Here is a 12,762-nt window from a genome sequence, read left to right as displayed (position 1 = left end):
GGGCAATTGGGGATGAAACTGGTGGGAAATATGGGAACTGGGGATGCAAGGCGAGGAAGGAGGGGTGAGAGGGGTGAGAGGAGGTGAGAGGAGGTGAGAGGATTTCTTAGTCTGGGTGGTGTGCTTTTACATGTTTTTTGTTGGTGCTGCACGCGGGGTGCGGCTCTAGCCGGATCCATTCACCGCCTTTGCTGATGCGCGAAGATCCTGGGAACCATCACCAACTGCTGCACACTGCGTCACATTAATCAGAAGAGCTTCGGTTGCCAGGCCTTCGGAACGTTTGCACACAGCAGACCCGGGCTATTTTAATTGAGCCCTGCTCTTAGTTGGCATCATAAATTGGGCAAGAGAGACTTGGACGAGCAGACACAACGGTTTTCTGGTGGCGTCTGCAGACAAGGCGAGCATCTGGCCCCCGATGTCGGAATCGGAGCGGTGGTTCGTATTGTCGGGCTTCGGGCATCAGAGGGCAGAGAGAAAGGAAGGTCAATAACCAATCTGACAGACAATTGCTGGAGCATTCAGACACGTGTCTATATCGCCCAACGATAACCCTCAGACGGCTCCTGGACTATTGTCCTCGAAACTGGTGCGCAAGTGTTTGGAGCAACAACCCATCTTCACTGGGATATCATTGATGCTTCGCATTCTTACCGAATGGGATCAAACACCTCTCCATGAAACGCCTCCCCATAAAACGCTTCTTCATAAAACGCCTCTCCATAAAACGCCTCTCCATAAAACGCCTCTCCATAATTTCCGAATTTCAAAGCCTCTCCGAAAGGGTGCGACAAAGGCCGATAGCGCCTTACTAAGCGACTCCGAGGCGTGAGGTCTTGTACCACTCCGTCAAGACGCAACACCAAACCTCCCATCGCGACGTCTCCAACGGCCTGAAGATCTCATTGCCCCCCGCTGTAGCCTGCTGTAGCTCATCATGTCTTCGCACCAATCCCCCTCCAGGTCCATATGGCGGAGAAATTGTCGGCAAAACTTGGCCCGGCGAGCTCCACCGCAGCTCCGTCATCCCACTTGAAAGGGCGACCCCGCCATCGTGTACTCGACCTGACAGAGTGCCCTGTTCTTCACCCAGAACCCGCCAATTGATCACCTAACTTGAATCCACTTGAATCCGCTCGTCATGTCGAGACCAACGCCCGCCCGGTCGGCCTCGACAAACCTCGGTGGAGGCTCTGGCTTTCGCGTGCTGGAAGGCAAGGTTGGGATTGTGACAGGCGCTTCTAGAGGTACGTCCTAGTGGTCTCTCGGAGAGTGTTCTGCACACTCTGACCCTTATTTTCCAGGCATCGGTGCCGCAATTGCCCGCAACCTCGCCAGCAAAGGATGCTCCCTCATCCTCAACTACACGTCGGACTCGTCGGCAAAGCTCACCGAAGACCTCGCTGCCGAGCTCGAAGCCGTACACGGCGTGCAAGCGGTCCCTGTTCAAGCCAATATGGGCTCTGAGAACGGGCCAAATCACATCGTCGAAGTTGCAAAAAACCACTTCCAGCACCCCAAGACGCAAAAATTCCAGCTCGACATCATAATAAACAACGCCGGCGTGGCAGGCAACAATACGATCGAGAACATTGACTGTGAGGACTTTGCGCGGCAGTACAACGTCAATGTGCGCGGCCCACTGCTTCTTGTGCAGGCAGCGCTGCCGTACCTGCCGCACGACCGCTCCGGCCGCATAGTGAACCTTTCTTCCGTGAGCTCGTCGCTAGGCTACATCAGCCAGTCCATCTACGGCGGCACGAAGGCGGCACTGGAAAGCATGACGCGAACGTGGTCTCGCGAGCTCGCCGAACGGGCAACCGTCAACGCAATAAATCCAGGGCCGGTGGCAACGGACATGTACTGGACCACCGACGAACTCTTCGTGGCACGTAACAAGCCGTTTATCGAGAACACTCCATTGGCAGCGCCGAGGAAAGGCATAGATACCGAGGAGATATATGAGCCTTCGACGAAAGCAGGAGGCCGGCCGGCATACAGTGAGGAGATTGCGGGGGTAGTGGGGATGCTGTGTATGCCTGAAGCCGGGTGGACCACGGGCAGTGTGGTTTGCGCGAATGGAGGCATGAGATTTAGCATTTAGAGTAGACTACTTGGATGTATGACGACAATGTAAAATGTTGGCATGCACGGTTGTCTTGCAATTCAAGCCATGCATGGTACTGGAACGCAGACTTGAGGTGCCATATCCGAAATCCCTAGCGGGTAGTGTTGGTGTTGGTGTTGGTGCTGGCGGGCTGGTGGGCTGACGGGCTGGCGGGGTGGCTGGGGGGGGGGGGGGAGGTACCTTGGTACATGGTTGCTGGACCCCTGCGTAGTGAAAGTCTTGGATGCAAAGTCTCTCAACAGCCTGCAAGATTGCAAATTGCCACTGATCACCACGACGACGACATCACCAAATGGAAGAAGAATTTCCCCAGACGATGCTGCTCGAAATGCTTTTCCAATTACTCTCCAGGCTCGACACAAGACTTACTAAAGATCTCAGGGATTGTCTGCCAGCCAAGATCGTGCAAGCTGCAGCTGGCAGCAGCGCGTGCTTTGCGCAACACCAACCACCCTTCCTCATAAACCCTTGCCACCACTCCTCCATCTCAAGATCACGTAACAATTTGCTCGTCGGAGAGTCTGGAGCGCATGAAACGCTTGCATGATCGACTCCAGGCCTTTCCATTCGCCGTCTGGTTATCAGGGGGCAGTGCCATCCAGACCAGCCACAGCGGAGGGTTGCCCGGACGATGGTTGTTTACGACGGGGAATGTGCCGCCCGCTATCCTTCTTCTGATTGCGCCTAGCCGAAGCTGCAGAGCCCACTGCATTCCTGCAATACCAGCAGGAGGACATCCTGGCGGTTTCATTGGGCCGTGAGCTCGATTCCTCCGCTCGTGAAAGGACAGTCCCCGGTGTTGCAGCTGGGCGTTGCGCAATCGATGGCTGGGCCTCTGTTTACAGGCCCGATACCCGCCTCACGCTCCATGCATCTGTGCGTGAACTGTCCATCTCAGATGCCCCTCTGCCCTCGAACCTCTGCTTCTTCCCGTGTTCTTCTTGAGTCACGGTAATCAACCTCGTCAGTTTGTGATACGCTGTCCCTCATCCCATCCCTCACAGCGCGGTCCATGGAGGAATCGGAACTGCTTTCGGCCTGAAGGTCCTTTCCGCTCCCCGAGACTTACGAATCCATGCATCAGTCAAACGCGCCGTCTGCTTCCGACATGAGGTCGCTCACCTTCTTGCATGTACCCCTCCTCTGCGGGTTGCTGTTCCTCAACACTGTCACTGCTCAAATGCCATTTAACCCCACCACCATACTGCAGAATGGCGCCCGTCTCTACGTCTACCGCCCCTCTCCCGGCTCATCTTCGCAGTTCGAACTCGGATCCATCGACCTGTCTTCCAAGGTCATTGCATCCGAGCTCCAGCTCACCACCCTCTTACCCACCCTGCCCTTCCTCGACACAAAGACACGTCGAGCCTTCACGCCAATACTCGACAATGGAGGAAACATGACAGTGTACACCGGAGACTGTGCCATGGGTGTAGGTGGTGCCGAAGTCTGGACCTTCACACCTCAGACGTCTGCGAAAAGCGGGAACGGCACCTGGGAGCAAGAAAGCCTGTCGTACAACAAGCAGGACATGCACTTTTCTGCAATCGGACCAAACTACCTCAACGGTGGCATGGCATTCTCTAGTCTAGTTAAGGGAGGTGCAAAAGATACAGGTGCCTACTTCTTTGGCGGGATGTGTCCCTCCCCAGACGGCAGCAGCGACTGGCAGTCCGCCGCGAACTATTCGAACCTCATGGTTACTCTCCAGCCCTCGAAGGACACGACAAAACCCTTTGGCTATCAAATCGGTGTTTCACCTAGTCGTGGACCGCCTATTGCAGAAGCCGGATTTACCTTGACTGGCCTCTCGCCAAGTTTCTCCAACAAGAGTGATGGAACTCAGACCCAACAACAAAATTTCGTGCTCGTCGGGGGCCACACTAGCAATGCATTCATCAACATGTCGCAGGTTGCACTATTCTCTCTTCCAGAGCAAGGTTGGACCTTTCTCCCCGTCTCCCAGCCCGACACCCAGAGGACGGATCTCGCCATACACACTGACGTCAACGAAATCGAGCCTAGATCTGGTCATACTGCAGTACTCACCCAGGATGGGCAGCGAATCGTTCTCTTTGGAGGCTGGATTGGAGATGTTGATACGCCTGCCAACCCTCAATTAGCAATTCTCAACGTTGGCCAAGGCTTTGGGGGACAAGGGAATTGGGAATGGACCGTGCCAGCTACTTCCGGACCGGGATTAACTAAAAACTCGGGAATCTACGGCCATGGTGCAGTCATGCTTCCTGGTGGAGTTATGATGGTCATGGGCGGATACTCGATATCGGCACCCAGCTCCCGCTGGCGACGAGCTGGAAAAACTGCTTACACGAAGACGCTGTTCTTCAATGTTACTTCAAACACCTGGATATCTGAGTACTCTCCACCCCCCCAGACGGCTACCTCCGCCCCTGCGCAAATTGGACCCCTTGCAAAGACTTCTCAAAAGGTAGGACTCGGTGCAGGCCTTGGTATTGGGATGGCCGCCGTTCTTGGCTTGATGGTGTTCTACATATGGTACACGAGACGACTAAAGAAGCAACGAGACTTCCGAGAGAAGCAGTTACGAGACCTTGCTATGGGAGCCCACCGTTACAACATTGAGTGTCTAACGCCTGGAGTGGATGGCCGAGGCGGTCATATAGACGCTGTGGAATATTTCGACGACGCGAACGATTTCTATCCAACAGCCGACTGTCAGCAAAACCAAGGATGGCGACGATCTAACGGCCACGATGCGGAAAGAACAGGTCTGTTGGTGGAGATTCCAAGTCCCACACGAGGACTCAGGAGGAGTCTTGGCAGTAGAGCAAGCCACCATCTCAATGGGCGCGGTGGGGCGTCAGTTCGCGGTTCTGGACACATTCATCCGATTGATGAACTAGAAGAAGAGGAGCAGGTGCATGAAAAAGAGCAGACAGTTGACAAAACGCCGCTTGCATCGCAACCTGAAATGTTAGAGCGTTCAGCTAACCGTGGAGTGTCCATCTTCGATAGCGCCCCGGTGCTCGATCCTTTTACAAATAGCCATCGCGCAAGTGGGTTGAGCACCAAGCAGAGGAAATCTGTCACTCATTCGGCGCCAGCGTCTCCTACATGCGATGGGGCTGAGGAAGGAAACCATGACTGGGAGATTGTGCATCCAGGACGCTCAAGCCCGACATCGAATGGTCGAGTGTCACCAACGAAATCCGATCGCACAGAGTCCAATCTCAGTGAACGTAGCATGCGATCAAACCTATCCTCCAACTCCACTAACGGCAGCGTTCGACGCAGCGTTTCTGTACGCTCGACAGCCATCCTCAACAATGCCTTCCATGTTAACCCTTTCAAAACCCCAGAAGGCAGCCCAACAAGAGACATACACCACAGACATAGCGGCGGCGGCGGAGGAGGAGGAGGATGGCAAAGTCCGACAGATCCCCGCACGCAATCCTTCACCAGCATTCGCAGCAGCGGCCGTCCTAACGTCGTAAACGCGGACACCGACTCCTTCATGACCGCTCGAACATCTTTCATGCAGCTCCAAGCAGAAGGCGAAGCCCTCCTCGGCGGAAATCCCGAACGCGAGCGAGCCCGTCCCGACACAGCGTCCACGTCCAATGGTTCCAGCACACATACGTACCGCGACACGGAAGGGAGTGGGACAATGAGTCGCGCCGGAACAATCACCGCGATGACATCAGTTACAGACGCTTCCACCCGACCTCGAGAACGTAGGAAGAGCTGGCTTGGGAGCGTCCGACGCGCACTATCGAGATCCACGACTGCGATGGATACGCGAACGCGATCGCTCACAACTTCAACACCGCAACTGGAATCGTATACGGATAACCCGCCGTCGCCAACCGCCCCGGCCTCGAAGCGTAAATCGTTTCCAGTATCTAGTCCGCCTAGACGCGCAGCTTCGGACGCTGGCTTCTGGACTGGCAAGCGCGGGAAACAGGATTGGCTGGACGATGAGTTGGATCCGAATGACCCTCGCGCTCGATGGCGGCGTACGAGTGGGGACAACTGGGGTGCGCCTGAGGATGTGGCGTTTGCAGAAAAGGAAAGGAAGAGGGCGGAGTGGAGACAGCGTGGAAACCTCATCAGTTTAGGGGACGAGGATCACATACATCTGCCTTCTCCCCACCCATCAAACCTCCCACCGGGGGATTTTCTGAGCGGGAGGGGAGGAGAGGACGAAAGACCGAGCACCCCCGCCGATGAAGAAGACTGGGACGTTGAAGCTGCGGTTGAGAGGAGGGTTGTGCAGGTCATGTTCACAGTCCCTAAAACTCGGCTCCGCGTCGTAAACGCTGATGTGGATGGGAGTTCAATTCTTTCCCTTCCGCGAGAAGATAGAGATAAGGACAAGAGTGACGGTAAAGGTGACGCGAGTATGAGCCCGAGTAACAGTCCAAGTCGTGTCAAAGACCTCGTTGGGAGGTTCGAGCAGCAAGGGCCACCAAGGATGTCTCCTAGACCCTCGCCGAGTCCATCGGTGAGGTCGTTTAAAGTTCGCGGGAAGGGGAAGGAGAGAGAGGGGGCGACAGATACAGAGGCTGAGGAGAGGTAGATGAGATGGGAGAAGTTGGGCTTATATATTCCGCTTCTATGTTACTGTTCGGATGTTCAAATTTGGCGATTTTAAGGGGTTTATGATTGGACGATCGCTTCTTTAATTTACGCACAGTGCTTGATGTGTCGAATTGGATCTGGATTGGCTTATTTAGCTTGTGTATAGTTGGCGTTTTCAGGTGTTGGAGATGGATGGTTACTTGGATACCTTGTCCTGTCTTGCTTTCTGTACATGAGCTTTTTGGTGTGTGGTGAGAGCCGAGAGAGTTCATAGATCTGTAAATTCGAATACTTGAATAGATACACGAAACCAACTGACATTGTCTTTCATCAATTGATGTCGAGGACACCACGGATCAGGTATAGATCTCGGATCATGACGAAGCTTGCCCCGATAGAGCTAGCGTGATCGGACTTCAACCGACCTCAACCTCGACCTCGACCTCTTCCTCTTATCGCCTTCCTCACCACATGAACAAAACGGGCAGAGTAGGGGGTTTAGAGAGCTTGAGATGCCGGCCCCGATGCCAACATGCTCGTACAAAACAGTGATGAAGGCACGCCGATCCCCCGCTATTATATTGCTCTAATAAAAATATCGAGTACTCTTGGCTGCTGACTATCTACTACACTTTAGGATTATTCTCCTTCATAATATGTTATCTTGACAGGGTTCCACAGTCCAGCCTACCGGACACACGGATCCGGCAACCGGCATGTTTAAAGGGAAATCCGGCAAAATGGCTGGGAGGCCGAATAACGAAGTGGATCATTCTTAGAGGCCACAAATGGCTATCTACGATATTGTGAATATAGTTATGTGGGCCAGAACTTGATTAACTTAATACAGGCATAGTAAACAACCCTGTTCTCCCTGAACTCGCGCACTCATTCGCTTTCAAATAGCAACCACACACGCCCCTGTATCCATACCTACATTTTCCTTTCACAAAGCCTCATCCATATCACATGTGCTTGTGAGACTGGTTGATAGTCGGTCGTCTTCATGATGTTTTGGTCCTGTCTCCTGGCGCTTTCGGTTCTTGTAGGCCACGCAGCCACGCAAAGTGGTGTTGATCTAGATGAACCGATGTTGAGAGGTGGAGGGAGGAGAGGCCCAGGGGCCATGCTGCGATTCGGCTGCTCCCAGGTGTGTAGTCGCGGTGTATCTGTAACTATGAGCTCTGTATCTAAACTTTCAGGTCGTCATCGAGCGTCTCGACCCGTGCGTTAGCCGAGTCACCCTTGAGAGGTGAAAGAAAGTGAACTGACGGTGTTAGCCTTGTAAACCCTGATATGAGCCCGTCTTCGCACATGCACCAGGTGGTTGGAGGGGTATGTGCACTCAACGAGACGTTCTCTTCCTCCCCTCATCGATTAATGTCTGGACCAGAACGCGTTTAATGCTTCGATGCCGGTGACGGATATCGCCAAACTTGCTTCGTGCACTACATGCCACTTCGATCAGGACTTCTCTAATTACTGGACGGCGAATCTCTACTTCAGGGCCCGGAACGGCACCTACAAACGCGTCCCGCAGATGGCAAACCAATTCAACGATGGCGACAACGCTGGAATTACCATATACTACACTTCGCCGAACCGGAATGCAACGACCGCCTTCAAGCCGGTAGGTCTGCCCCCATAAAGCTTATTCCTTTACTTACCTAGGTTTATTATTGTTCCAGGGCTTCCGCATGCTTACCGGCGACGCGATGAGACGCACGTCTGAGAATTTGGGGAAGAACATGCAGCAGTGTTATCGCTGCTTCTCGGAGCCCAATTTTGGTGGCAGCATGTATCCTCCATGTCTCGACCCCAAGTGGGATACCGACTATTTCCCCAAGCAACCATGCCTTGGAGGTATCCGGTCTAACATCATCTTCCCATTGTAAGCCACTAAGCTAGCCAGCGGAGTTTTGACGCAGAAGCTAGGATCTGATGATACCGCAGGTGCTGGGACGGAAAGAACCTCGATAGCCCGAGCCACCGCGATCACGTCACTCACCCGACTGGCGGGCCACCCTCTTTCTCTGTCGTCAACGGCACGTGTCCCGCCAGTCATCCCGTGAAAATCCCGCAGGTCATGTTAGAGGTATGTATTGCCTAGAGTACCCATCACCCATCCTGTACGAGAGAGGAACTTATATCAATGCACGCGTAGGTTATGTGGAATACCACCGCTTTCAATAACAAGGACGACTGGCCGAAGGATGGTAGCCAGCCATTCGTTCTCTCAACTGGAGACAAGTTAGCCATCCCAAATCTCTAGATAATAGAAGCTCGGTTATATCTAACAAGTGCAAGGACTGGTTTCGGCCAGCACGGCGACTACGTCTTTGGCTGGAAGGATGATACGCTCCAGACCGCTATGGACAGTGGTTGCTACCTCCGCAACTGCACGCAGCTTACGTCGCAGACGCCCAAGGTCAAGAACCAGTGTAACGTTCCAGTCACTGTTAACGAGAATATTGATGGATGTGAGTCCACCTACTGTTTGTCATAGCATTGGCCTCTCTAGACTAACAGGTTTGATAGGGATGAATGAGCTTCCGGGAGGCGATTGGGCTTGACATAAACATAGTAATACTGATAATAGCTTTAGAAGAGTATTTCGGACCCGAAATAAATAGACTTATCCGTCTTTGCTATAGTGTCAACAATCCCAAGTGAAAATACAGCGTATTCGAGGGCACGATATTTAACTCGACATGGACGTAGTTATGTACGGAATCAATACAATGCTCCGCTTTCATACGTACACCCCGACACTAGCTGCTCCTCATAATTTCCATGATGGACAGAAACCTGGGACTAGAACCATTGAGAACAGCCGTTCATGCCGTATTTAACGATTATATCAGCTATAGATGACTTGAGGATTCCTGGCATATCCAGGGCTTCCAACGAGGCGTAGTACTGTACGATTGGGCGATTTTGAGGCCTGTACGGGTGAGATTTTGTGTACGTTCGTACGACAGGGAGGAGGAGAGGTAGGTGTACGTATCGTAACTGTTACAGCTCACGTGATCTGTACAAGTAGTACAATTTAATTAAAGTACGCTGTACTCTAGTTAAAACAGCTAAGACTATAGGTCTCTAGAGACGCAAGATTAAGGTCTAATTAACTAGTTCTCCCTAGTAACAAGAGCAGATAGGACTAGATAAGGCCTATAAGGCTGCAAGAGGCGTAGATAGATAACTCTGCAATAGAAAATAGTCTATAATAGGCATTTTTCAGACAACAGACAGATAGATAGATTAAAACCCTTAGAAAGAGATTTAAGCGTCTACAGGCCTCCTGCTCGCTAGAGCCCTTATACCCCTCCAGAACCCCTATACAAACTTCCTAAAAGGGTAATATAATCTGTACTACGTACTGTACCTAGGGCATCATTAAACGTACAGTACAGCTCACAAACTCAGTACGTTCGTACTGAACACGTGACCGTTACGGTTCACTTTGTACGGACTGTAGTACGGCCCGTTGGAAGCCCTGGGCATATCCACCAGCATGAAAATTAGAACTAGAACGGTGCTGTAGGATCCTCCTGTTTTGGTTACAGGCTTGGTTAGAAGTTCGGGTCGCCTTGCACACTGTGCCACCTCTATCGCGTGGCAGGCAGAGGGCCGGGGTAGGCGGACTAGGTGGCGAGAGCTAGACTAGGTGAGTTTAGCGATAGTGTAAGGTCTAAGGCGCGTGACGCCTGAGGGGTGAATAAAAGTGCAGAGATAGGGGTTAGTCCTAATAGGCGACTAGAGCGGCCAAGGGATTCGGCATCACGTGCGATAGAAGAGTACGCGAATCTGGGTTGGCAGAGTTACGCAGCGGATCCTAGGATGGCGAGATTTTGTCAAGGTTCGTCCACCAAGCCTCCCAACGATTCTTCGAAACTCGTGGTTTACAGTGCTTGTACGCTCGCCGCTGGCACGGGGGACTGATGTCATGTCTTTGCTTGGAATTTATACTCTAACGATCCATGATACGAGTCTTAAGCCTGCCTGCGATTCAGTGGAAAAGTGTTGTGTTGATGGGGAACCTCTAGGGGCAGCCGTATTATGTAGAGGGGTACCGGCACTAGTAGATAGTCAGTACATTAAACATGCATGACTCCTTCCCTTTCCAATGTCTTCTTTCGCATACCATTGCCAACAGAGCACGTCACAACTCAGCAGAAAACATGTACCGATGATTCGAAGATAGATCGTAGAGGCTTCCTCAGAGTTCCACTCTCGTTACATGTGGTTGAGGTGTATAGAGTGTAATTGATCGGGTCTTGATCTGAGGGTGGGAGAGGATCTCCAAGTTCTTTAAAGTGTCTAGAATTGATATGTCAGGTATTCTTAGATTATTGCATTCTGCAAAAAATTCACATGGTCATTGGGGCATGAAAGAGGTAGCTAGAATACTAAACTTGTCGTTAGCTTAGCTGCTATCAGATAGGAGGAAAATTCACCTTCAGCAGATTTCCCAACAAGCAAGTATCACGGTTATGTTACAACTATCCAACCCCTGAGTACCCTGGGCTTGTCACGGGGTATATAGGCTCCTCGGCTTCTGTACCTCTGCCTCCAACTCTAAGTTTTACTCTCTCTCTCTCTCGTTACACCCCCTATCCTGCATTCCCTCTCTGTGCCTTTTGCTTCCTGCTTGATACCTCTCACAACAAGTTTGTGGCGTTTTTAAGGTCCAACTTGACTTGATTGATTACTTACTTAGGTTAGTGACCTTCCTATATAGGTTTAACGCGTTTTAAACAGGAATAGCGCTTCTCTCTGATAGTAAACTTGACTTGCTTGTTGACATGTCTGACCTTCAGGCTGTAGGCAATTTCTAGCATTAAATAGTTGCTAAGTCCTGTGATCTCCAAACCTCAGGCGAATCTGTATATTATCAGCTCAACAATTGACCTTCTACATTTATTTTTCTAATGAGAGCATGTGTTGACCAGCATGCTGGCTTGGAGTACTGAAGACTCTCAGCCTAGCCCAAGAGACATCCGAAGATAAGTAACATATAACGAACTGCGGTATCTCAACTTATACAGGTCTCTCTACATCATTCAATCAAACTGAAACCATTTACATCACTTTGCTCCTGCTCCTGCTCTTGAAGAAATGGGCGAATACACATCTGCCCAATTCTCGACTGATGATGGCTGCGCAAGATATCTGCGCGAGAAAAAGATTTCCCACAACCCCAACCATCCCCATTCCGTAGCCGGCCACGGCAGCAGCGTTCCCAACCGTACGTACTACGACTCGTAGATACGTGAACGTAGCAGTCACGTGAGCCGTTGAAACGTAGGAGGAGTGTGAGCCGTAACGTACGTAGGAGCCAGCTCCCATTACGGACCGTAATACGTCTTAGAGAGACAATATTTCCTAGTAATATAAGGTCTTATTAGACAGCTATAGGGACACGTTAGGAGGGTGTTTAAAGTTGTGTTTTTAGAGTAACAATTAGGTAAAAACTCTACAGTTTGTACAACAATTAAAGAGCTAGCAGAGAAAGGGATTAAGGCGTAAAATCCTATAATTTTAGTTAACTTTTTGCCCTTAATATTGTTCTTAAATTATAATTGCCTACAGACTTACTTATTATAAGCTAGATGTTCTAGTTCCTCTAGCGTAGCAGGTGTACAGCCTTATCCTAAGGATTTTTTTAAGCTAGCTTTTCCTACTAAACTAGAGTTACTTATTACGCTAGTTCTTATTAACTTGCCTAATTAAGGTCTTTATTATTAGAGTTCTTAGTCTTTTTTTATAATAGCACGCTATCTAATAGTCTCTTAGCCCTTATAAAGAAGTACCTAGATAACCTTGCTTTTAATAATAAAGTATTATTTACTATTAAGTAGAACAACATCTAGATAAGAAACAAAAAGTTAAAGCTAAAAAAGCTTAAATACTAAGTAAAGCATAAAAGCTAATTATATAGTAATTATTAGTTATCCTAAATATAGCTTTATAAAGCTAATTTAGTGTATAATAACAAAAGAGACGCCTCTAGGATAAAGTTGTAGCTCTATAAGAAGTGCTACGCTAAGAGTAATTATAAAAAGGTA

General features: G+C 50.6%; 6 protein-coding genes across 6 annotated transcripts; 4 read left to right on the top strand and 2 right to left on the bottom strand.

The window, feature by feature from the left end:
* Window positions 1–881: 881 nt before the first annotated feature.
* BDR25DRAFT_292571 (NAD(P)-binding protein) lies at window positions 882–2,208 on the top strand. Its single transcript, XM_033688666.1, has 2 exons — window positions 882–1,250; window positions 1,308–2,208. Exons 1-2 carry the CDS (start codon window positions 1,145–1,147, stop codon window positions 2,105–2,107), a joined length of 906 nt encoding a protein of 301 aa, XP_033543735.1. The 5' UTR covers window positions 882–1,144; the 3' UTR covers window positions 2,108–2,208.
* An 872-nt stretch (window positions 2,209–3,080) lies between these two features.
* On the top strand, window positions 3,081–6,957 carry BDR25DRAFT_305759 (uncharacterized protein). The gene has a single exon (XM_033690478.1). The coding sequence runs from the start codon at window positions 3,240–3,242 to the stop codon at window positions 6,690–6,692; it is 3,453 nt and encodes a 1,150-aa protein (XP_033543734.1). The 5' UTR covers window positions 3,081–3,239; the 3' UTR covers window positions 6,693–6,957.
* Window positions 6,958–7,820: 863 nt separating this feature from the next.
* Window positions 7,821–9,267, top strand: BDR25DRAFT_376420 (uncharacterized protein; the record flags this gene model as incomplete). Its single annotated transcript, XM_033697445.1, has 9 exons — window positions 7,821–7,844; window positions 7,897–7,919; window positions 7,975–8,029; window positions 8,088–8,324; window positions 8,383–8,585; window positions 8,648–8,789; window positions 8,859–8,944; window positions 9,002–9,174; window positions 9,233–9,267. 9 exons carry the CDS (start codon window positions 7,821–7,823, stop codon window positions 9,265–9,267), a joined length of 978 nt encoding a protein of 325 aa, XP_033543733.1.
* Window positions 9,268–9,508: 241 nt separating this feature from the next.
* Window positions 9,509–10,642, bottom strand: BDR25DRAFT_358952 (uncharacterized protein; the record flags this gene model as incomplete). Its single annotated transcript, XM_033696019.1, has 5 exons — window positions 9,509–9,638; window positions 9,671–9,706; window positions 10,113–10,357; window positions 10,400–10,450; window positions 10,496–10,642. 5 exons carry the CDS (start codon window positions 10,640–10,642, stop codon window positions 9,509–9,511), a joined length of 609 nt encoding a protein of 202 aa, XP_033543732.1.
* Window positions 10,643–10,801: 159 nt separating this feature from the next.
* Window positions 10,802–11,708, top strand: BDR25DRAFT_358951 (uncharacterized protein; the record flags this gene model as incomplete). The annotated part of the gene is made up of 8 exons (XM_033696018.1): window positions 10,802–10,945; window positions 10,982–11,000; window positions 11,033–11,091; window positions 11,139–11,224; window positions 11,278–11,368; window positions 11,462–11,517; window positions 11,573–11,637; window positions 11,683–11,708. The coding sequence occupies 8 exons, from the start codon at window positions 10,802–10,804 to the stop codon at window positions 11,706–11,708; spliced, it is 546 nt and encodes a 181-aa protein (XP_033543731.1).
* Window positions 11,709–11,753: 45 nt separating this feature from the next.
* On the bottom strand, window positions 11,754–12,043 carry BDR25DRAFT_358950 (uncharacterized protein; the record flags this gene model as incomplete). The annotated part of the gene is made up of 2 exons (XM_033696017.1): window positions 11,754–11,843; window positions 11,891–12,043. 2 exons carry the CDS (start codon window positions 12,041–12,043, stop codon window positions 11,754–11,756), a joined length of 243 nt encoding a protein of 80 aa, XP_033543730.1.
* Window positions 12,044–12,762: the final 719 nt, after the last annotated feature.

The sequence above is a fragment of the Lindgomyces ingoldianus genome (genome assembly GCF_010093535.1).
Source record: "Lindgomyces ingoldianus strain ATCC 200398 unplaced genomic scaffold BDR25scaffold_31, whole genome shotgun sequence".
Taxonomy (NCBI): Eukaryota; Fungi; Ascomycota; class Dothideomycetes; order Pleosporales; family Lindgomycetaceae; genus Lindgomyces; species Lindgomyces ingoldianus.
This window is presented reverse-complemented; position numbering and strand designations above follow the sequence as displayed.